This window comes from Mustela nigripes, chromosome 4 (genome assembly GCF_022355385.1).
Source record: "Mustela nigripes isolate SB6536 chromosome 4, MUSNIG.SB6536, whole genome shotgun sequence".
Classification (NCBI taxonomy): Eukaryota; Metazoa; Chordata; class Mammalia; order Carnivora; family Mustelidae; genus Mustela; species Mustela nigripes.
The window spans coordinates 24,741,392-24,765,696 of record NC_081560.1 but is presented as its reverse complement, the minus strand read 5'-3'; the positions used below and the strand labels follow the sequence as shown (position 1 = coordinate 24,765,696).

General features: G+C 36.1%; 1 protein-coding gene across 4 annotated transcripts in view; it reads right to left on the bottom strand.

The window, feature by feature from the left end:
* GRM8 (glutamate metabotropic receptor 8) overlaps window positions 1–24,305 on the bottom strand; it is a 737,764-nt gene that overhangs the window by 135,592 nt on the left and 577,867 nt on the right. For all 4 annotated transcript variants that reach the window (XM_059396474.1, XM_059396472.1, XM_059396471.1 and 1 more), the window contains exon 8: window positions 3,011–3,147. In XM_059396474.1, coding sequence (XP_059252457.1) covers window positions 3,011–3,147 — 137 coding nt within the window. The remainder of the gene's footprint in view (window positions 1–3,010; window positions 3,148–24,305) is intronic.

Sequence of the window (24,305 nt, the reverse complement as noted above, 5' to 3'; positions counted from 1 at the left end):
AACACTGCTCTCCTCAGCAGTCAGGCCAGGTTAGGAACCTCTCTCTGGGCTGCCGCTGCCCCATGCTCTGTGCACCTGCCTCGCTGTGCTAACGTCGATGGTCTGAGCGCCGTTCTATCCTTCCAGTCTGTGAGCGCCCTGAGAACCACTGACTCAGCCTTGTCTCAAACCTTAGCACCGGGTATGTGCCCAGAATGAATTTATCCAATCCATTCAAAAAATAGCTGCCTCACTGATAATACCTAGCCATACGCTACCATACAAAAAGAAGGTTTGTATTTGTCTTACAGACAGGTTACTTTTTAAGCATAGATGGATTTTCTAGAGGATTAAAGCCAATATTAAAGATAGGAAGAAAGAGTGGACGATGGAGACAAATGGCCCACATTTTAATGAAGAGATACTCTCAGAACTTTCTAAAGCAAATCCAAGTGCCTCCCTAATAAGCAGTGCTCGGCTCACCACATTGATTATGGGCTCTCCCACTGGCCGTATAGAATCACGAGATACTGGATTAATAATAGGTAATATCTATGCATTTCACGTGTGCCATGTCCTGGACTAAATGCTTTATTGTATTGTTTCATTTCATTCATATTACAACCACATAAGATAAGTGTTACTAATATAAGTATTAGTAACACCTAATATAAGATAGGTGTTACTAATGTTTCCATTTTACAGATGATAAAACTGAAGCAAAGTATTTGTTCCATGCCTTGACTACTATCTGAGCAGAACTTTAGTAAATTGGTCACGTTCCAAACACCCTGTATGCCTTCAAAAAGGTGACCTTCAAACAGGTCACTGATCCAAGGAGAAACAATTTGTCCTGCTGGGCTCCAGAAGTCAACTCTTGATGTATAGTCTCTCTGCCCAGTCTAATTCACTTACTTTTCTCCTGAGAGATACATTCTCTCTGTTTTGGTAAAAACAGCACTGTTATCTAGTTATAAACTAGATCATAGTTATAACTAAATCATAATCATGCATGAGAAATAATTCTTACAAACTGTTTGGATATGTTTGATGAACAATAACACAATAATAAACATAAAACTTTCATGCACCGTTAAATGTACATAAAAGAGAAGCTTGAGATTCAATATGAAATTTTATAATAAATATGTCATACACATAGAGAGATGTGTCTGTGTATATGTATATACTGTGGGTACGTATAAATATTTTAGGTATCTTAGTGTCATGTATTAGTGCCTATGTTTTTCAACCATTGAACTTCGTTATGTACGTCCTTAATCACAAGAATGTAATAGGCAGTTTGGCATTAATAAACATCCGATAAAAAGTAGCTTCCCTATTTTAACTCTTACAAATTGTCTTTGTCATGTGTAATTATTTTATTCCACATAGGTCCACTTTCAAAAGGGCTTTTGCCACAAAGTGATTGATTTTCAGATTGGCACTAATAACCTGTAGAGTTATCAAAACAATGCTTTGATAAATGTCAGTTTGGGTTGCAGAATAATAGATAAGATTTCCTCAGGCTGCTACATATAGTAAGCTGTAGATTTGTGGTCTTACAAAGCACAACAATAGTTGGAAATATTAGCTGTCTTTGTGCATTATTGAAGGCAGAAGTGTGATAATTATCAGGAAGTCATTTCAAAGACAGTAGACCATAAATATCCCAGTTTCATTATTTTTCATCATCTGCTTCCTTGTTGAAACCTTTGGTGGTTGATGCTACATAAGCATACCACTATATTTGGAGACACAGAAAGTAGGAAATATATTAAAAATACCAAACTGATGTCTTTTGAGTGGGTTCAAACACAAGAAAGCACATGTACAAGTGTTACACACACACAGACAAGAATGATCTCCACTCTCCTGTATGTCGTAAGCCTTTACCTTCTAGCTAGGATAAGGCATGGCGAAGAAATAAAGTTAACTATTCATTTAGGAAGTAAACTCAACTCTCACAGCATTGTGATGGCTTTGAGAATCAAGAAGAGGAGATGTTTTCATTATAGGAAAGAACGAGATGAATATTAGAACCATAGGACATAGACCGATATGTCTCTAGTTTCTTTGAAGCATTTAAAAGCACCTTTCTGCCTACAGAGGAAACACGCTGTTGCAACGAGAATTCCTCAGCCCCCCAGTTCCTGTAAAGAGTCCCATTTTATAACTGTCAAAGATGTGTGCCATGAAAGAACTCCAATCCTTAGCTGAGACTATAGGGCACACTCCTTATTTCTCTATACTGGAAGAAGTCAGTGTGCGCTAATGCCACACCATGGGCTGTTGAAAGGTGAAATCAGGCCCAGTAGGAAAACACAGAGCCCTCTGTGTCCTTGGTGACACCAAGGCAGGAAATGCCCAGCTACCTTTGGCACCATCCACAGGCCCTGGGACCCGACTTGGGCTAGGCTTTCCAAGTTTTCCTCGCATGGCCACTCATTTCTAGGAACTGCAAGATCTGTGGGTCTTGGGCCTTGATCCCACACCCCAGGTAGACAGGGACAGCAGTCAGTCCTAAAGGCTGTCAAATGATCTAAACAACCCTTTTGGGTACACTAACTTGCTCTAATGTCGCGATTCAAAGAGGTAATGTAAATACAGATCATGATTCACTTCCATCAATCAGATGTAGGCATGAGGTCTCAATGTATGAGATGGCAAAGGTGAAATACACTCACACTGTCATTCCTCCCACACAACACACACACACCCCACACACATGTACAGTATACCAACACTTAAACAAGTGAGTCTTTCAGAAAAGGGAAAAATTTCCTTAAATACAATGAAGTCACTTAAAAGGAAATGAGGTCTTTCATTAAATCCCCCCAGACACCAGATTTCTCTATAGACATTTGAGATTTTCCATAACATTTTAAAGCTGAAGGAAAGGATAAAAACATACATTTTTTAAAAACATAATTACAAGACAATTCTAACAAAACTTGTATTATGAACTTAAAAACGAAGCATTTCTCCTCGAGAACTATATACACTACTGTATATCTATATTGATACTTACTTTTAGGTGAAGCTGGTTGGTCCAGTGCCCAATGATTTTGTATTCTGCACTTTTGTTGGTTATTTGATACTGAAAGATATCATAACGTCCAGGGGCATCTCCGTTTTCATTAAAAGTGACAGGTGTCCCAGCACTACCTATAAATGTTTAGAAAACAATGTTAATAAAGTTTTAGTGAGATAGTCTACTGAGCTTATTTTTCTCTTCCTAAGAATGGTAGATAAAAATATATTGTATATAGTAAGAGATATGAAGATAGCAATCCATACAAGGTCATTCTTGATAGCATGATATCTCCTACACAAAAAGAAGCCCAGATGTACATATAGGAAGAAGACATGCTTTATTATGCACATTAGAAAGTAAATGGTGAGTATCCAAGTTAGGCAATGTACATAACAGCTAAATAAATAGAAGTTGATAGGCTGAATATTCCATCCTAGCTACCCAGAGTGACAGTCAATAGAGACGAGCATAAATGTCTTGAAACACAACACCTCCTGCAGAATGTGAACTACAAACAGCAACTCAAAACCTGGCAGGAGAACATCTGAGCCACATTCTCTCGGGTTTGACTTTATTCAGACTTGAACTCCACTCAAAAGCAGTTCCCTATGCAATTTCTCTTCTCAGCCCCTGCTTCTGCTACCTCTGCCCATGAGTATATTAATGTGGGCCACTGCTGGGAACCTCCCAATGGGCAAGACAGCAATCACTGGGAAGTCCCGACTCTGCTCAGATCATAAAGGTTCCCCCAGTTCACCGGGGCACAGCAGCAAGACTCATGAAATTGCAAGCAATGCAGTATTTTCTAAACTCCCATTTCTCTAAGAAGCTTTCAGCTTTTCTCTTTTCTCTTCATAGCTTCTGCTCATTTTTACTTGCCCTCTTATTAACTGTTCCAGAATCACAGGTTTTAAGAGTAGAAAGAGATTGCTACCCCCATGTTTCTTCGCTGCATGCAGCCTCACTCTCTGAAGAGACCTTCCTGTTCTCTATCAGCCCTTAGCTTCTCCCTCTCCCCACTTCATCTTGTTGGATGACTCTGCTATCTTGGACAAATTCACCTGACATCAATCCCTTTTCTTTGTATCTATCTTCTCTCTGCAGGCCCTCTCCCCTGAATTTCTTGTCGCAGCGTATTAGATTTAATTTCCATACCATGCTAGAAAGTGTCTCCTCCTTGCTATTTCTTTTCCTATTGTATTCTCCCAAAATATATACTACAGACAGTTGTATATGTCCATTTTACAATTTTACTTTATAAGGAGTTCTTTATTCTACTTGCAGAGTTTTTAACGAATACCAATAATCACAAATTCTAAAGCATTTAAGTTTATCAAACAAAATGGATGAATTAAGACAATAACTTGCAAGTAAATACGATCACAATCACACAGGAGCAATAAGGATGCTTTCCAAGTATTTAATACAGAGATGTCTGATTTCCTCTGTTCTCTGGAATCTTTTTAAAATTTGGACACAGTGTGAAGTCTCTGATGAGACCATAGATCCTTGGTATCTGCAAAGACTCCTAAAGTCATAAGAGACTGCACAGCCTGAAGGAAAGAGCACTGGTCTGAGAGTCAAGACCCGCATGACCATGCTAACTCCACTTCCCATTTATTTCCATGACTTGTGTGTGTCTCTTTTTATTCACGTGTCATGTAGGGACTTAACGATGAATATGAACATGTTTTGAAGTCCTAGAAGAGTCATATGCATTTAAATCATTATTATTAAGCCATTTTGGAAGTGACTTTATACATAAATCAAGAAAGAAATGAGGAATTAGGGAATAAAATAAGAGGGCTCTAATCAACCGGTACTATGCTAGCTACTCCATAGACACTCAAGTGGAAACCCATTTGCCATAGCTGACCAAAACTTAACTCCTAATGACCTTGAGCAGCTTAACCTTTAAATGCTAGTTTCCTCATCTGAAAAATGGAGATAATAATGACACTTTTCTCATAGGGTTGTTATAAGAATTAAATGAACAAATAGCTATCTAGCGCACCGAACAATGCATGGGATAATTAGATACTATTGTGATGATTATTATTTACTCCATATGTATTTCCAGTACACACCAATGCAAAGTAATAGAGAGGATGCTGGAAATTCTTTAAGTGATATCTAGACAGGGGGCTATGGAAGTTCAAATGGGAATGATTCCTGGATAGAAAAAAATATATGTATCTATTACAAATCTCATACTAACATCCTCAACAATTCCCGACATTTATATACCACTTGAAAACTTATGATGTCATCTTCTTCATGAATAAAGGAATATTTAATTTCTCTAACTAAAATCCCCAATGTTACATCACTTACTGAATGACCTCTTATCTCCTCTAACAGCAGTCTCAATCTTTTTTAACACGATAATACCCAAGACAGAAGAACGCCACTCATGTAACACATTTTCGTGAATGTGCTCTGAGTTACATAGAATTCCTAGTATGCCAGGTATTTCTGCATATCTTTTCTCTAGCTTGAGAAAGTCTACTGGAAAGCAAGGGCAGGAGAGCTGTATTTTTACAAAAATAATAATTCTTCAGTTGAAATACTTCAAAGATCATTATCAACAGCAACTTACACTAAACTTGATATTGTATTAAGAGGCAGTATAATCCAGTGGGTTCTGGAGCCAGATCACTGAGTTCAATCCCCCACACTGTCACTTATTGGATGTATGATCTTGGGTCAGTTACTTAACTTCCGTATATTTCCCATGTCTCATTTTTAAAATGGGCTAAGAGTGGTTCTCACCTAGGATGGATATGGGAAGATTAAATGAATTAAAATATGTAAAATATTTCATACATAGTAAGCATTATGTAAGTATTAACTATTATTTCCTTTATTGTTTTATGGCAATGCTGTGTTTGAAATCCAGTGTCTGTATGAAAATAGAACTTCTCTGTGAGCATCTATGGCTTTCCTCAAGTCACCCTCACTGATCTTCCTTCTCCTCTTTCAACACAATGTCACCTATACCTACAATCCAGTTCCCTAAATTTGTCATGCTCTTTCTTACCACCCTGTCTTTGTACCTGTTATTATCCATAAATTCCCTTCTGCCTTCCTCCTAACCCTTCTTCTCTACGTAATTCCTTTTCAGATGTGACTCAAAGGCCATACCTAAAGGAGCTTGATCTTCTAAACCTGGAGCAGGAGGCCAAGCACCTCTTTGCATCCTACCCTCCTCTATCACAGCACTCGCTACACTCCACACACTTTTACTCTTCATCCCCATATCTGGTCAGAACATTGATTCAACAGATATTTACTGAGAGCCTACTATGTGCTCACCCCTGGGTGGATGCTTTGCCTTCCTCACAAAGGAGGTCTCCTCAGTAAAGGCAGAGTGTATCTCTAATCTTTGTAGGCACTGAACCAAAGACAGTGTTCCACACTGAGGGAATAAACTGCAGTAAAGCATAAATCAGGCACTCACTAATGACCTCAAGTAAATCCATACTCACTCTCTTCATAACATTATGAACTGCATTTATGTCACCTCTCATCTTTTTTATTCACAAATGAGGGGACCTTCCGACTCCCTTTCATGTTGTTATCAGGGTGATGTTAGAAACCACTCCTGCAACTTACTTTATTAATCTGATTTCTGCGCTTGGGCTAGGCTTGCAGTTGAATTACTTTAACCCTTTCACAGGGAGAACTGACTCCATTACATACTGGCTCATCTCAAATGATTGCCCTGGTTCTGTGGTCTATGTAACTAAGAACAGCCTTGAATGGCCAGGAGAGGCCATGCTTACTAATGTTTACTAATTTCTACAAGTAAGAAATTTAAATTTAAAATATCCTTTGTATGAGTCTGGCCACCCCTGAAAAAATGTAATTAAGTGGCATTTTGTCCAGAAAAAAATTTTAAATGACAAATGTCTCAGTATGTCCATCACTTTATTATGATTCAATCACAACACAGGTAAGAAATAAATATACATAGCAATAAATAGATAAAGATTTAGATATCTCCTAGACATTATCTCCTGGACTTAGTTATTTCAGAAATTTTGAAGCACATTAATTTCATATTTTATTATTTATTTATTTGACAGACAGAATCACAAGTAGGCAGAGAGGCAGACAGAGAGAGAGAGAGGAGGAAGCAGGCTCTCACAGAGCAGAGAGCCCGATATGGGGCTTGATCCCAGGACCCTGAGATCATGACGTGAGTCGAAGGCAGAGGCTTTAACCCACTGAGCCACCCAGGTACCCTGTCTTCCTGAATATTTTCTGTTCAATGAGAAATCCATTGGGAAAACTATATTATATTTTTATTCCTAAGCATATCAAGGACTTCAACACGTTTTTGTATGAAAAATGATTCAGCCCATGAAGATTTTATTCACAAATGTTTGGCTTTATTGAACATTGTTCTGGGGAAGAGTATGGGCTTGGGATTCCAGGACTGAGTTTGATTTCTGGCACCACCAATTACCTGCATGATCTAAGCAAGTCACCCTCACTAAATCTATTTTCTCAGCTGTCAGGCGCGCATAAGAACCACAACTTCCCTGGGCTATTCCAAGGGTCACATGAAATGATGTATGTAAAGCACTTAATGCATGGCTGGCACATGATAGGGGTGCAATAAAAGGAAAGCCATCATCGTCATTATCCATTCCTTTGACTACACTTAATGCTCCCGTGATCTACATTACCTTATTTCCACAATGCAAAAAGCAATGCAAGAATAATTCATATGCTTTTATGAGCAAATATTATAAATATATTTATAAGTGTAAGCCACTCAGTTTATCGTCATGTTTATTACTTTCCTTCTTTCCTCTTGATACAAAACTTGATCCATTTTCTTTCTCATAATGACCTGCACTACTGGGTAAGAAGGAAAAAAATAAGAAAGCTAAAAATGAAATCAGTTGGTATAGGAATCTCTGGCACCCTTAAAAGAATGACTATATCGGACTTCAGTCATTGACCAAAATGCCACCGGAAATATCAATTTTCAACAGAATCTCAATTATTCATGCTCATCTTTTCCTTATCCAATTTATTTTATCAAGTATTTATTACAATCAATAAACAGAACTGTATCTTTGAATTAGAATTGTATTATAGTTTAATTATTTAGGAATCAGTCAGATGACTCTTAGATATATCACTCAGCATTTGTTCATGGAGGACTTGAACATCTGACTCTGTGTTCCTCTATATTCTTCTCCATCCTTATGCTTGGTGGCTTCTTCAAACAACTGGATGATTCAACATCCTGGCCTCTACATTGGCTGACCTCCTCACTGCCCATTAACATCCCTCTCAAGCAATTCACCACTCACTACCATGAACACACTCAAAAAGCAGTCCTTTCCAGGAACTATATTATCTCTCAAATTTTACACCACCTTCTACCTCCACTGCAAAAGTTCTATGACCCTCTAAATTTATTGATTCATTTGTTACCCCCAACTGGTCATTATACTTCACCCTCATGTTAGTTTCTCTTCCTTCCTGTTCTTGCTTGGGTTCTGTGATCTCCCTCCAACCAATTTTATTCCTCTGCCAAAACATAATCATGATGAACTCAATTGTATATCTTCATGACCTCAGATATCAAGAGTGTGCGGTCAACATTGCTTTGGAATCCTTCCATACTTTCCCAGTGGGTCCACCTCCCACTCTGGATGACTGACTGTGTCAAGCCTCACATACCCAATACCTTCCTCCCCCAACACTTGAGCTTATCTCATTGTATCTCACTGAGAAAAAGCAGTAGGCAGACAAAAACTCCCTCATCACTCCACCACAAGCCCTACAAACTCCCTGCATGTACACTATATTAATCTCCTCCCTCCTGCAGAGACGCACATGCACACATCCCACGTCACAGTCATACTCCTCTCCTGGTTCACAGCCCCCACAGACTCACTCACTGTCCATGCACCTTCAGGTTCACAGTTCTCTTTTCCTCCTTGGACATCAGCAAATTGAGACTGTCCATATTATTCCCTTCAGTTGACAAAAGAATTCTAATCTAATCTTTACAAAAATCTCATCTTAAAAAAAAAAAAAAGACAAGCAAACAAATCCCAATACTGACCCAATTGCCTCATTTATCTACTTCCTTAAGAGTAAAACAGAGCTTTTTAAGTGAGCTGTCCTCTCTCTCTTGTCTTATTTCCTGCTACCTCTTCATACCATTTTAATTTAAAATTTAACCTCATATCTCCACTGATGAGTCTCAAATTTTTACATCTAGCCCTGAGTGCAAATTTGTCCAGCTATTTGTATCTCCATTTGGTTGTTTGATAATCATCCTAAACTTGTTGCATCTAGACACAACATTTGAGACTTCTTCATTTCCAAATATGTTCCTCGCAGTCTTTCTCCTCTTAGTAGTCAGCTATCAACTGTCCATTCAATCAAGTTAAAACACCATATCTAACTGTAAAATATAAAGAATGAATGTTAGCTGCAGACTTAAATAACTATGTCTCATTATTAGTTTATTAATTATAACAAATGTGCTAAACTAATACAAAATGTTAATAATTGGAGAAACTGTGTGTTTGAGGTGGGTGGGGGAATAATATGAAAACAATCTGGCCTATCTGCCCTGTTCCTGTTTCTGGAACTCTAAAGCTGTTCTTTAAAGTTTAAATATTTATTTATTTATTTAAGAAGAGAGAGAGAGAGCATGAGTGGGGGATGGGCAGAGGGAGAGGGAGAGAGAACCTCAAGCTGAGCATGGAGTCCAATGCCAGGCTTGATCTCACAACCCTGAGATCAGGACCTGAGCCAAAACCAAGAGTCAGATGCTTAACTGACTGCACTACCGAGGTGCCCTTAAAGCTCTTCTTTAAAAAATTTTTTAAAAGTCAAAGATAAATGATGAAATTACTTTTAGCAATACATTTTGTGTAACCCAATATATGCAAAACAGTATGACATCAAAATGTAACCAATATAAATAATATTAATGAGGTACTTTACATTTTTTTGCATTCCAAATCATTAAAATTCTGTTTATACCTTATACGTACAAATCATTTCAATGCAGACTAGTATTTCAAGTGCTCAATGTGATCTATATAATACAGCACAGTCAAAAAGACAAATCATTTCAGCAGTCATTGCTCTAACCTTTCATGCATTGAAGAAGTCCACTGCTGAATCTTTCTGATCTCCATATCAATTCCAGCTGGACTTAACTCTTCTGGCCTCCACTTCAACTAAACTGAACCCCTTTCACTAGTTTCTGCCCTAGAAAGGTATGGATCCACCAAAGTCAGACTGTTGGGGGAATCATCCAAATCCGTTCTCTTTTTCTTGGGCAGATAGCTTGGCTACCTTTCCAGTCTTTCCTAGAGTTAGAGGTGACCACATGATTAACGCCCATCAATGGAACGTGAACACAAGTGATACTTCTGGCCACTCATTAAAAGCCTCTTGATTCATTGTCCATGATCGTTTTGCCCTCTGACTGGCGAGCATGGAAATATCATGCCAGGGAACCAGAGGAGCTACGTGTTAAAGATGGGGGAGCTTGCATCAGCCTGTTCCTGTGTGGGTGTTTGGAGAAGGTCTGTGCTAGTAACTAGTTCATCATTCCATTCATATGGTACTATTACCTGAGTGAAAAAAAATTTCTATCCTTTTTGAATCATCATAGCTTGTGAGTCTACTTTTTATAGCAGACAATCATGATAACACCATTTCTAGAAAAGTGGGTTATCAGTAGTTGTTAAATGAATAACTAAAATTATATTAAATGTGGAAAGAAATGCTTCATTTCATATCACTGTATAAAGCTTTAAGAATAATACAGAGTTTTACAACTGAATATCAAAGCTACTGGCATGGATCAGTAACTGCTTTCAGATTCTCCTTTAGCATTTATAGTGATTTTTGCAATCCACATGTGTACTATAAAGGTGGTATCCAGAATGTGTTACCATACTCCAGAATTTCATTGTAACCATACTCCAGAATTTCACTCATTTGTCTTAACTAAAGTACTCACTCAATTGGATGTTTTCATAAAAACTAAATGTAAAAGTATTAAAAATATGTGCCCACTTTCACATTTTTTTGTGTGTTGAAAATGGTCTTCTTTAGCTCATTGTTTTGGCATATGAAATAAATAGCACAAGAAATGTGGTTGAATGGCATTTCGAATTCTCTCAGCCAAACCCACCTTCTTGATTTTTCCATTAAGAAATTAAACTGGCAATAGTACTTTCTATTGTAGAAATGTCTTTGCGATCCTTGCATTAAAGATGCTTTAAGAATGCAAAGTGTAATTATCATTAATGAACACTATTTCAGAAATAGAAATATGACCTATAATTGCTTTGATAGTATTTAAATAAGCTGATTGAAATTTCAAAATAAGAAAAGATCTATTATTTAGTGATACTCATCTCAGGGAAGCAGGTGAATTAGGAAGTTTAAATAAAATCTCTTACATGAAAAGTGACCAGAGAAACTACTAAAATATGAAGTTCTTGATTAAAGAAAAAAAAAGAAGGAAAAGATCATGTAACAATTATGCAAAATTAATATATCTTAAGACGAATTTGGGAACAAACCAAAGTGTGTTGCAATACTCTGAATTCCATGCATTTTCATTCCCTAGAAGAAAACCTCTTTATCTTGAGCAACCTAAGTCTTTTATTTTTTCTTTTGTGGAGTATTTAATCAATTATATATATATATATATATATATATATATATATATATATATATATATTTTGTATACATAACTTCCATTATGTTATTAATCATTATATCTCTAACAGTGATGAATATATTTGTGAAAGAGAAGTATGTGAGTACATATATCCTTGCTTTTTCAAATTTGCTATGCTAAAAGGAGGTATCTGACTCTTTAGTCCAATGTGTTGCTGGAAAAGAAAGACACTTTTGTCACCTGGACTTAAAACTGCCAAATTTATCAATTTTTATAAGAAGGCTTGCTAAAAGGGGGGCTTGGGTGGCTCAATCAATTAAGTGTCTGACTCTTGATTTTGGCTCAGATCACGATCTCAGGGTCCTGAGACCAAGCCCCGTGTTGGGCTCAGTGCTGGGTATGGAGCCTATTTAAGAGTCACTCTGTCCCCTTCCCTCTGTCCCTCCTTCAGTTCGCATGTTTGTTTTCTCTTTCTCTCAAAAAAAAAAAAAAAAAGCTTACTATTTAAAAATTTTGTTTTTGTCATTTGCATTTTTAAAAGATTTATTTGTTTGAGAGCAAGAGGGGAAAGACGTGAGGGAAAGGGCAGAGGGAGAGGGAGAGAGGATCTTCAAGCTGACTCCCTGCTGAATGTGGAGCCTGCTGCTCAGCTCGACCTCACAGACTTGAGGTCATGACCTGAGTCAAAATCAGGAGTCATGCACTTAAACAACTGAGCCACCAGGTGCCCCCTAAAGTTTCATAATAAGACTGATACTGGTATGGCAAGTCTGCACTCCCTATTCTTACCTCTCAGAAGGTCTCTGACTTCTCTCTTCTGTATACAATTCAGAACCATCTTTAAGTTCCACAAACAATCCTGTTTAGATTATTGGCAAATATATGGAATCTAGAAATCAATGGGGAACATTTAATACCTTTATAATATCTTCTTATCTGTGAGCATGAGTTGTGCCTCAGTCACTTAGGTCTTCCTCTGTAAGTTTTAATACAGTCTTAGAATTTCCTTTTCATGGTACTTAACCAGTTTTTGTAGATTTACTCCTGGGTAATTAATATTCTCTGATACTACATGAATGGTGTCTTAAATTATATTATCTACAACTTTGCTGCCAGTACATAGAATGCAGTTGATTTTTTTCTGTATTAGTCTCATATATTCCCCAGGGGTAATTCTGTCTCCCATGGGATATTTGGGAAGGTCTGGAGACAATTTTGTTTGTTGCAGTTGGAGGAGAGGCTGCACTGGTGGCAGGTGGAAGAAGTCAGGGGTGCTACTAAGTATCCTTCAATGCACAGGACAGCCACCTATGATCAAGAATCATCCAGTTCCAAATGTTCAAAGTAGTTTTAAGGTTGAAAAACCTCTTGAAAAACTCTGTTTTGATACCTACGGATTTATATCTAAAATTTTTAAAATTTTCTATGTAAAGAATTATGTTATCTGCAAGTATTTATCATTTCTTCCCTGAATGTTTTGAAGAACTCACCTGGAATCATGCCAGACACCCTTATGAGAGTGAATGGACTGTGGTATAATTGAATCTTCTTATGGTGGAATATTATACTGCAGTCAAATGAATGAACTACAGAAACAGTCATAAATATGGATGGATTTTAGCAAAATAATATTAAGTGGAAAAAGTAAGTACCAAAAATATATTTCACAAAGGTATAAATGATGAAACTTTTAAAAATTTTGTGGTTTTGGGGACTACATATGCAAGGCAAATCTGTTTTAAAATGTAGAAATACTGGTTGTTCAGAAAGGGGAGGGTGATAGTTTGGTGATGGGAATATATGCCTGAGTATAGCTTTTTGCCAAAGTCCCAGCTTTTGGGAGAAGGGAATTATTTTCATTTTTATAATGAAATGTTTATTACATTCTTTGAAATAACCAAATAACTAATGGACTAAATAAGAAAGTGGACCTTTCATAGATCAATAATGAGCCCATATCATGAATTAAGGAGCCAAGAGGAAGAAATGGAGCGAGACAAAGAAAGAAAGGAGAGAAAGAGGAAGACAGGAGGTAAGGGAGCAGAAGGAAGGACAGGTGGAAATAATGAATAAAAGAATGAAAGAAGAAAAAAAGGAAAGATTCACATCCAAAAATATCTTTACGGAAGGGTGTATGGAAAGACAGTGCTCTAACTGTTGTGTAATTCTGTGAATTAGCTGACTGCTATACTTAGACTTGTTATCATGCCCTTGGAGAATATGAATCCACCCCGCAGGTTTATGCACCCAAACAAAATGGGTCATGTACAGAACTGCCTCTACCCAATTCTCTAAAGCAGCTTTTCTGTATATTTTTAGATTTTATATTAGTGAAACTTCTGTCAGAATTCTCAGTTTATAAGATATAACTGTCTGGGATTAGAATCACATATTTTTAAGCCAAAAAGCTTAATTCACTTTTTCATTATGAATATTTTTCCGGAGAATAAAATAAGTCTAAAATTCACCTCTTACCAGTTGAGTCATAACTTCATTTCTTGCTGAATAATTCTTCAAATTGTTCTCTTATCTCAGGTTTTAGTTTGAAATATCATTAATGGACAGTCTATGTTTCATAATTAATACTTTGTTAATATGGGAATAATTATGATGAATGAATCAAATACAGATATCCATAGGAACAGATGCCAAAGTGTTTAAAAAATGGATAAAAATATCAAATTAGGAAAGGTCTACTTATTTTTGACAATAATTTGTATATTGAATTAAATCATTTATTTATAATGGGCCTGATTTTCCCTAATTACACAAACTGTCAATGTACATTAGGTCACTGTGATAGATGTGAATTGTCTATGTTACCATGGTGATTTGAGGTGTTTCCTTTTGATGCTGCCTGTATAACAATTTGGAGCATAATTAAAAGAAAGAGTAAAACATAAAAGTAAAAAAACTTCTAAATTTAAAAAGTATGGTCTGACTTTTACATATCCCTTTCTGAAGCTAACCTATCATACAGATAAAAATAGTTAACTATTGAATAAGATACTGTATTTTCAAATATATGTGAAACATTTACAAAAAAATATTATTTTCTGCCCCAAATGAAATATGGATAATTATTTTAAATCTGAAGTCATATTCTGTTACCACTAGTCAATAAAACTTGAAACCCTGAACAACAGCCTTAAAAAGATTAAAAAGTTAAAACAGCACCAAGAAAGAGAAAAATTTTTAAAAACTCCTAGAGAGACAAATCTTGAAAGAAGTTGTGGTGGCCAATGTGGAAGAGGTCACTGCCTATGTTCTCCTCTAGGATTTTGTTAGATTCCTGCCTCACATTGAGGTCTTTTATCCATTTCAAGTTTATCTTTGTGTATGGTGTAAGAGAATGATCAAGTTTCATTCCTCTATACATAGCTGTAATATGTCTCCAAAGGCCAAGGAAACAAAAGCAAAAATGAACTTTTGGGACTTCATCAAGATCAGAAGCTTCTGCACAGCAAAGGAAACAGTCAACAAAACAAAGAGGCAACCCATGGAATGGGAGAAGATATTCACAAATGACAGTACAGACAAAGGGCTGATATCCAAGATCTATAAAGAACTCTTCAACCTCAGCACACACAAAACAGATAATCACGTCAAAAAATGGGAGGAAGACTTGAACAGACACTTCTCCAAAGAAGACATACAAATGGATAACAGACACATGAAAAAATGTTCCTCATCATTAGCCATCAGGGAGATTCAAATCAAAACCACATTGAGATACAACTTTATACCAGTTAGAATGGTCAAAATCAACAAGACAGTAAACAACAAGTGTTGGAGAGGATGTGGAGAAAGGGTAACCCCCTTACACTGTTGGTGGGAATGCAAATTGGTGCAGCCACTTTGGAAAGTAGCGTGGAGATTCCTTAAGAAATTAAAAATAGAGCTACCCTATGACTCTGAAATTACTGGGAATTTACCCCAAAGATACAGATGTAGTGGAAAGAGGGGCCATCTGTACCCCAATATTCATAGCAGCAATGGCCACAGTTGCCAAACTGAGGAAAGAACCAAGATGCCCTTCAACAGATGAATGGATAAAGAAGATATGGTCCATATATACAATGGAGTATTATGTCTCCATCAGAAAGGATGAACAGCCAACTTTTGTATCAACATGGACAGAAATGGAAGAGATTATGCTGAGTGAAATAAGTCAAGCAGAGAGAGTCAAGTATCATGTGGTTTCACTTACTTGTGGAGCATAAGGAATAACACGGAGGACATTGGGAGATGGAGAGGAGAAGTGAGTTGGGGGAAATTGGACGGAGAGACAAACCATGAGAGACTATGGACTCTCAGAAACAAACTGAGGGTTTTGGATGGGAGGGGTATGGGGGGCTGGCTGAGCCTGGTGATGGGTATTATGGAAGGCATAATACCTTCCATGGAGCACTAGGTGTGGTGCATAAACAATGAATTTTGGAACATTGAAAAAAAAATAACTTAAATAATAAAGAAAAACCTCCTAGAGATTTTAAAAAAACAATTATGTACTCATGCTAACTCTTGAATTAAAGAGAAAACTACAACTAAAATTATAGAGTACTACTTAATAGATAGTAACATATTTCAAATCCTGAAGGACGGATATAGCCAAAGCTGTCCTCAGAGGAAAATTTAGAGAATCAAAAGCTTTTATTGTTACTCAAGTCTTAGATGTATTTATATACAAAATTTATAATCTTGAAATGATAAATAGGTTTTAAGCATGACATCAACTTAAAAATATTAAGAAATGATTGATAATTTTAATAACAAAAATTAAAAATTTCTGTATTTCAGACAATTTTCAAAAGAATCAACCTATAGAAGCATAACAAGGGATTCTTACTCTTACTATGCAGGGAGCTCTTGCATATAATAAGAAAAATTTAGCACTATAGTACAACTGGCAAAAGATTAACAGAAAATTCTGGAAATAAAATATAAAAAATTACAGTAAGAATATATTCAATGTTCCATCTAACTGGAAATAAAAGACATTAATGTGATAAAGACATTCCCATTTAGTCCAAGAACACATATTATAGATAAAAGCAGGATGAAATTGACACTTTCATGTTCTGCTGATAAAATTTAAATTGATACAACCATGTTGGATGTAAATTTTCAAGATTTAAAGCACATTCATTCTTTGATTTAATAATAGAAATTTATGCTATGAAAATGGATAGGTGACTATACAAAGACATACGTATAAACATGTTAACTGTACTATTGTTTCTGTAGTCAGATAATGGAAAGAAATTAACAATCTAAATGGACACAGACTTATGAATCTTTAGTCCAGTGTTCTCTATCATAGGGAAAATGGAAATAATATAAACTTCAATCAAAAAATTTTTTAAAACATAGGAAAGACAGAAGACCTAGAGAAAATAAATAAAGGTGTCTTTTAGTAAATCCTATACTTCATATCAATGGCTAATATACACAGATATTGGCAGAAGGAAGAAGTCGTACTCAGAACCTGCTGACACCAGTGTTCTCCCTTATAGAATTCAAAAGAAATAATGGAGAGTCTAGTTCATTTACTCTCGCTCTGTAAGAAAATAGTAATAATAATAGTAATAAAAACTTAAAAAAAATAAAAGAGCAATTCACCATCAGGTCATTCATATAGCTTCTCTGAGAAGACCCCTAGTATTTTTTGCTATTTTTGTCTAAGACTTTAGCACCTGGGGGAAAAAAAAAGAGACTTATGTTCAATAAATACTGATAATTAGCACTGATGTTCCTTAGGATCTTGATATTATATGGTCTGAGTCTGGGTCTGCAAATATTGAACACTTGAATCAAAATCTTTTTGGTTAATATGAAAACATCTTTTATACTAATAATTAATGTTAGACCCAGGATAGGTACCTATATTAATCAAGGATTTGTGTCTTCATTTTATTAATAGTTCAGTTTAGCCTTTATGTCAATGACAAAAGAACAATAAATTTTACATATTTTCTAGTATGTTTATTATGAGTACAGGAAGGGGTAACTCTTTTACCTTAAAACAGAAATGTAGGATTTAAATCTATGTTTATAGAGGTTGTTTTTTGTTTTTCCTGCCAGCATATTATTTATAATAGTTTTACACTGGAATGCTATTAAAAATTATTTTTAAGTAGGAATAAAATTCCTTGGTTGTATTCAAAAAGAGAAGAGGGTCTATTATTCGTGACCGTTTATTATTTGTGACCATTCGAAACAACCTGTTTCCATTTTATTTTATGGAAAGACATTGGATTAAAAAACTAATTAAGGGATTAAGAGCAAGTAAAGTGTTTAAAGTGGTACTAAATAGGTCTGTGAAAATAAAGTCAGTTCTGTGCCCAGGACATCATCACCTGTCTCTCTTCTCAACAGCACCCAGCATTTCTGTATCCAAGTTCACAGTACTACAAAAAATTACTCATGAGTGGCATCAGACCCCACCTTGGGAATTTCTCTAGGCTTTGTCTATTTTCTCTTTCTTTCTCATTCGTCAACTTGAATGGGTTTCCTATTCCTACAGACTCTGAATCTTGGAATCTCATTTTCCTTGTTCTCTTTGTATCTCAAAACTCAGCTCCAGACTATTAACCTTCATGTTGACTTAAAACCCTATAAAGATCTGCCTTTCATATTTGCTCCTGTGAACAAGCTCAGAATTAGTATAGGACACCTAGCCTGGTCCTCCTAGACACCTTGAACCGGGCCCCTGTCAACCTTCTCTCCTTGGCCTACCTGCCCTTCCAGGGGGATTGTATATTACCATCAACCCCACTGACATCATGATTAATGGCCAGACATAATGGTTGTGCACAAACGAAAGGCTATCCTTTACTTAAGATGATCCCTAAGATGTTAGTGATTTTATCTTTTTTTTTTTAATTTTTTTTTAAGATTTTATTTATTTATTTGACAGAGAGAGATCACAGTAGGAGAGAGGAAGGGAAGAGATCACAGAGAGAGGAAGGGAAGCAGGCCCCCTGCTGAGCAGAGAGCCCGATGTGGGACTCGATCCCAGGACCCTGAGATCATGACCTGAGCCGAAGGCAGCGGCTTAACCCCCTGAGCCACCCAGGTGCCCCTCATTTTTTTTTTTAAAGAGTTTATTTATTTATTTGACAGACAGAGATCATAAGTAGGCAGAGAGGCAGGCAGACAGTGAGAGGGAAGCAGGCTCCCCATTGAGCAGAGAGCCAGAGGGGGCTTGATTCCAGACCCTGAGATCATGACCTGAGCGGCCGAGGCTTTAACTCACTGAGCCACCCAGGCGCCCCTAGTGATTTTATCTTTAAAGCAGTGATGTTAATGTTGACTTTTCATGATAGCATGTTAAATGATGACTATGACAGTCATTATCAAACAGCCATCCCAAGGGAGAAGGGTAGAGTGGTAGAAAGCACAAAGGCTTTGGAATGAAACTTGCCATAGCTATGAGATCTTTGAGAAACTATCACTGTGCATTTTCCTTCTTCTGAATGAGGTATCACCTACATCATAAGGTAGCAGGAAGATTAGAAAATATAACATTTGAAAAACATACTATGTTGTCAATAATCATTATAGTTTTCATCCTTCAGTGCCATGTCTATGAATGTAGAACAGATCAGTAATGTTGTTCAACCAAATTATTAATTAACTAAAAAAAATTATCTTTGTCCCCCATTGATTTAATCAAGGGTATAAAAAAATTAACCATGTTGACATTTCATTTTCTTCAATATCAATTCCCATATGAAAAGAGCTAATGACTTATAGCTATTTATGTTCATATTGTCAATTAACATCAAATTTCTGCATTTCACTCTATATTTAACTAATTGAAGAGCTGATATGTTGAATCCCACCAAATTTCAGAAAATGTAATAATCAAAAGCATTAAATCCACCCGTCACTTTACTTTGGGGTTTATTGTCTTCTGTTGAGGCACAAGCTTTTTCCTATGAATAAAACTAAAATGTTAGTATATTACAGAATATATTCCTTTGAAAACAGAAGAAAAATTTATATCAGATAAACTCTGAGGAATCTGTTTTTTAAAAAATATTTCCTGTTATGATTCTCACATCTAAAAAAATCCCTCTACCTAAGAACTCTGGCATATTACTAAAATTAACAGGAAAGGTAAAGTAGCATTTGTAAATGTTTAATGCCTGTGATGTACATGCTCATCCCTTCACATAGGGCACCAGACTAATGTCATTCAGCATAACCACGAGTTGTTCACTCACTGTAATAATAAGATGAGGAAATAATCAGTGTCCTGTTTTATTGAAATAACATTGGATTTCCTAAACACGTACAAGCATTTACGTATTATAAACTCAGAAAACCAGAGAGTTGAGTAGTGGTTTTTAGGGATTGGAGGGAGGGAGAAATGGGGAGGTATTGACCAAATGGTACAAAGTTTCAGTTACGTTAGATACATAGGTTCTAGAGATCTATTGTACAACATATGGCCTAAGGTAACAATATTGCATCATAGACTTAAAAATCTGCTAAGAGGGTAGCTCTTATAATTGCTTACCATAATAGAAAAAAAAAGGTAGTAAAAAAAAAAAAAAAAAGAAAGGAAAGAAAGAAAGAATGAATGAAAGCAGCAGGATGGAACTTTCAGAGGTGATGGATAAGTTTATGACCTTGACTGTGGTGATGGTTTAACTAGTGTATACTTATCTGCAAACTCATCAAGTTATATATGTTGAACATGCATGGCTTTTCGTATGTTAATCATACCTACAAAGTGATTTTTAAAAATTCACCAACTAAACAATAAGCATTTCCTCTTTGAGAAAGCTGATATCCAAGGCTAATGGTGATGGCACTTCCTTTTTTTTTTTTTTTTTAAATTCATAAGGAAAAGTTCTATATGTTCCAAAACAAACGTTTGAAAAGAATAATAACAAAAATAGTCTTTGGGAATTTTATGATACTCTGTTTTCTTTCCCTTGAAATTGCTAAGTGCTTTATGCTTTCTGATTTAAATGTCTTCTGAAATTGAGCTCTGGGAAGTTGATAGAAGCACTTAACTTTATGACTAAAAAACCCTCAGAAACTTAGATATATACAATATATATTTTGCATTTTTAAATCCTGAGAATAGCTTAGGAGGATAGTGTGTATAATATAGACTAGAGAGTAAGATCCTGCAAGTCCCTTTTAGCTAAAGAAAAAATCAGAAGGCATGCTTCTCTTTTTATTCCATCATCTGAAAGCTTGTGGAAATTCTACCTGTATCTGTTGGCTACCTCATAATTAATTAAATTTGTTCTTATACCCTAATTAAATTCAAATACAAAATGGGAGATTAAAAAACACAAAAGCTCAATAACTGAAAGTAGCTTTTAAAAATTGGGCGCCTTGGGACTTTTTTTTCTTTCGACAATATGTATCTCTTGTAACCAAATTTCTTTGCATTCATTTTCCAATCCATTTAACTGCTGTCATACTAGTTTCTAAAGTTCCTCACGATCTCAGCGGTAATGACATGACTGAAACGGTTATACCAAACCTAAAAAATCGGTTGCAGTGCAACCTTGCAACAACCATTAATCAGATTCTCTTCAGGAATGGGGAAAAAAATTAATGCTTACATTTTCTTGGTCTGTAGTCCATTCTGTTGTGTCTCAACACAAGGAAACTATGTCCAAAGACCAATATCCAATAAGATATGCTCCACCTATTTACTGCCCTTTATTTTTAAAAATATTTTATTTATTTGTGCAGAGAGAGAGTGAGCCAGCACAAGCAGGGGGAATGGCAGGCAGAGTGCGAAGCAGGCTCCCCGCTGCTCCTGCTGAGGAAGGAGCCCCATGTGGGACTTGATCCCAGGACCCCGAGATCATAATCTAAGCCAAAGGCAGACACTCAACTGACTGAGCCTCCCAGGTGTCTCTGTTTATTACACTTTAAAAACCAAACTTACGAACTGTCCATCTTTGTCATCAAAACTAGGAGGAAGCAACGTATCATCAAATAGCAGATGAAGAGTATTAGTCTTAGAAACAACGCTGTTTTTACTTTTTAATTTAAAATATTCATTACATAGATATTCATAAGTACTGTAAAGAAATTTTGTAAGTAGGGATAAACAAAAGAAAGACAAAGAGGAGAATAAAAAAGAAAATATTTGTCCATTTAGTGACCTATCACTATATAGTGACAACCATGGTTATTGTTTGATCTCTATTCTTTCTCATTGTATCTACAGTTATTTAAAAAACAATGAGGTCATATTAGCTATGCAGTTTTAAATATTTCTTTTCTTGAATAATTACTTAAGAATATATATATTATATCAATATATTAAATAATTATATGAATATATCAATATATAAGTACTTTAATTATAAATACATATCAATAATATATCATATAAGAACATGAATATGGAAAATTCTATATGTCAATACATAAGACCACTAATACAACTTTTTTGGTTATACATTTATTGGGTTTATAGATGTACCAATTTACTTACTAATCCCATACTGATAGATACACATGGCATTGCCAATTACCTGGTCCTATAACAATACTTCCCAAAATTCTCATGCTTATTTCTTTGTATAATAGTCTGGTCTTTTTTTTTTTTTTAAATTTTATTTATTTGACAGACAGAGATTACAAGTAGACAGAGAGGCAGACAGAGAGAAGATGGGAAGCGGGCTCCCCACTGAGCAGAGAGCCCGATGTGGGGCTTGATCCCAGGACTCTGGGATCATGACCCGAGCCGAAGGCAGAGGCTTTAACCCACTGAGCCACCCATGTGTCCCTATAATAGTCTGTTTTAAAATTTTCCTCATCTGGATTTGCTGTGTCAAAGGGCACACATCTCTCAAATTTTCATGGAAATAACTTCTTTTTAGGAATTTTACATTTATCATAAGCAGTGTGTATGAACAACCACTAATATTTATATAAGATGAAAAAGCCTCAAGACTTATTGTATGATCCTAACACACACATGCACACGCACACGCGTGCACACGTGCACGTACACAGACTCTTTGTTCTCTGGCCTAGGTATGCAGTGTTTAATGTGCACACAAATGACCTGGGATATTTTTAAAAGGCAGATTCTAGCTCTGTGGGTCTGGAGTGTAGTCTAAGTGTCTGCGGTTCTAACAAGCTTCCAGCTGATGACAATTTTGCTGATCTGCAGACCATGCTTTGCCCAGCACGAGCCTACAGATCTAACAATCTGTTGTTAAAAAGCATCAAGGAAAGTTTTCACCTTCACATCTGCACATCACTAATACTTACCTTAATCCCATAGCTTCTTGAGGGGTCTATAAATGAGCTTTACAGAATTTTCATATCACCTTTAATGTTTACTGAACAGAATGCACGTGAAAATGCATTATTCTGGAGCAAATAAGTATTTTAATTCAAAACTCATAGGAGTCATGACACTAAAAAGTTTGTTGATGGAATTTTATTGTGCTTTATGGAATGAACAGACAGACTGATCATGTTGTGTTCTGTGTTCCCACCTGCCTGCTAGATCCTTCCTCCAAAGTCTTTCCCAAAGAGTCAACAGGGGAGTTGATTTCCTGCCCTAGTCCACATTCACTGCAACTTTCTCTTTCAGTGCACTGATGGGGCACAAAGCAAATTATCTAACGATATGCATTCAGTGGCTGGAGAAATAAATTAATTTTGAAAAACATTTGGAAGAATTAAAATTGCTTCTTCAAGTAGCCTCTTCTGAAGCTGCTGGGAAGCATAGGCTGTCAACCCAATACCGCTGAACAGGAACTGCCAGAATTATCACTGGCTCATCATGAAGGCATTAGCAACTCAGTCTTAAAGAAGCCACACACTCCTGTGTTTTTCAAATCAGGGTGTCAGTTCTGTTGAGAATAGTGGGATGTATGATTTATGTTTCTCTCAGGAAGATGTGTCTCCTGAGAGAAACACATTCTGAATTGAAAACCTATTTTTGAAAGAGTCACAAAATCTAGGGTGAGGAAAAGGTGGTGATAACCAACAAAAAAAAAAAAAAAAGAAAGAAAAAGAAAAAAGAAAGAAAAAAGAAAACCACAGTTCCTTAAGCATACATTATCACATAAACATAAACGACTACGGAACCAAAGAAAGGACTCTTTTCTTGGCAATGGATGGTGGTGATGTTCGCACAACTATGCAAATGTACTTACTGTCACTGTTCACTTAGAAATGACGAAAATGGTACATTTTGTAATGTATATTTTATTACAATTTTAAACAGAAAAAAATTAAACAAACATACAAATAAACAAGGACTTTGGACATTTCCAGATACCAAACAACCAAAAAGCAAATACAACAATGGCTTCGATATTGTTGCTTTGCTCAAAAATGCCTGTTTTTCCTTGTATAGAAAAAAAAATGACATAGAACGTTAATGTCTCCCTGAAGTGTGTGGCTAGAAAGAAAGCATTAGCCTGTCGTTTAGGCCAAGTTTAATTTGGGTGATTATGTTCTCGCGGTCTCAAATTCCCCTAAAGTCTCTCATAATCCATGTCACTTCTCTGCTTAATGTGTTTACAGTAGTCTATGCTCTTTCTAGTGGCCATTACCATCTGTCCCTCAGGTGGCTGTATTTTAGCAGGAGGGGACATG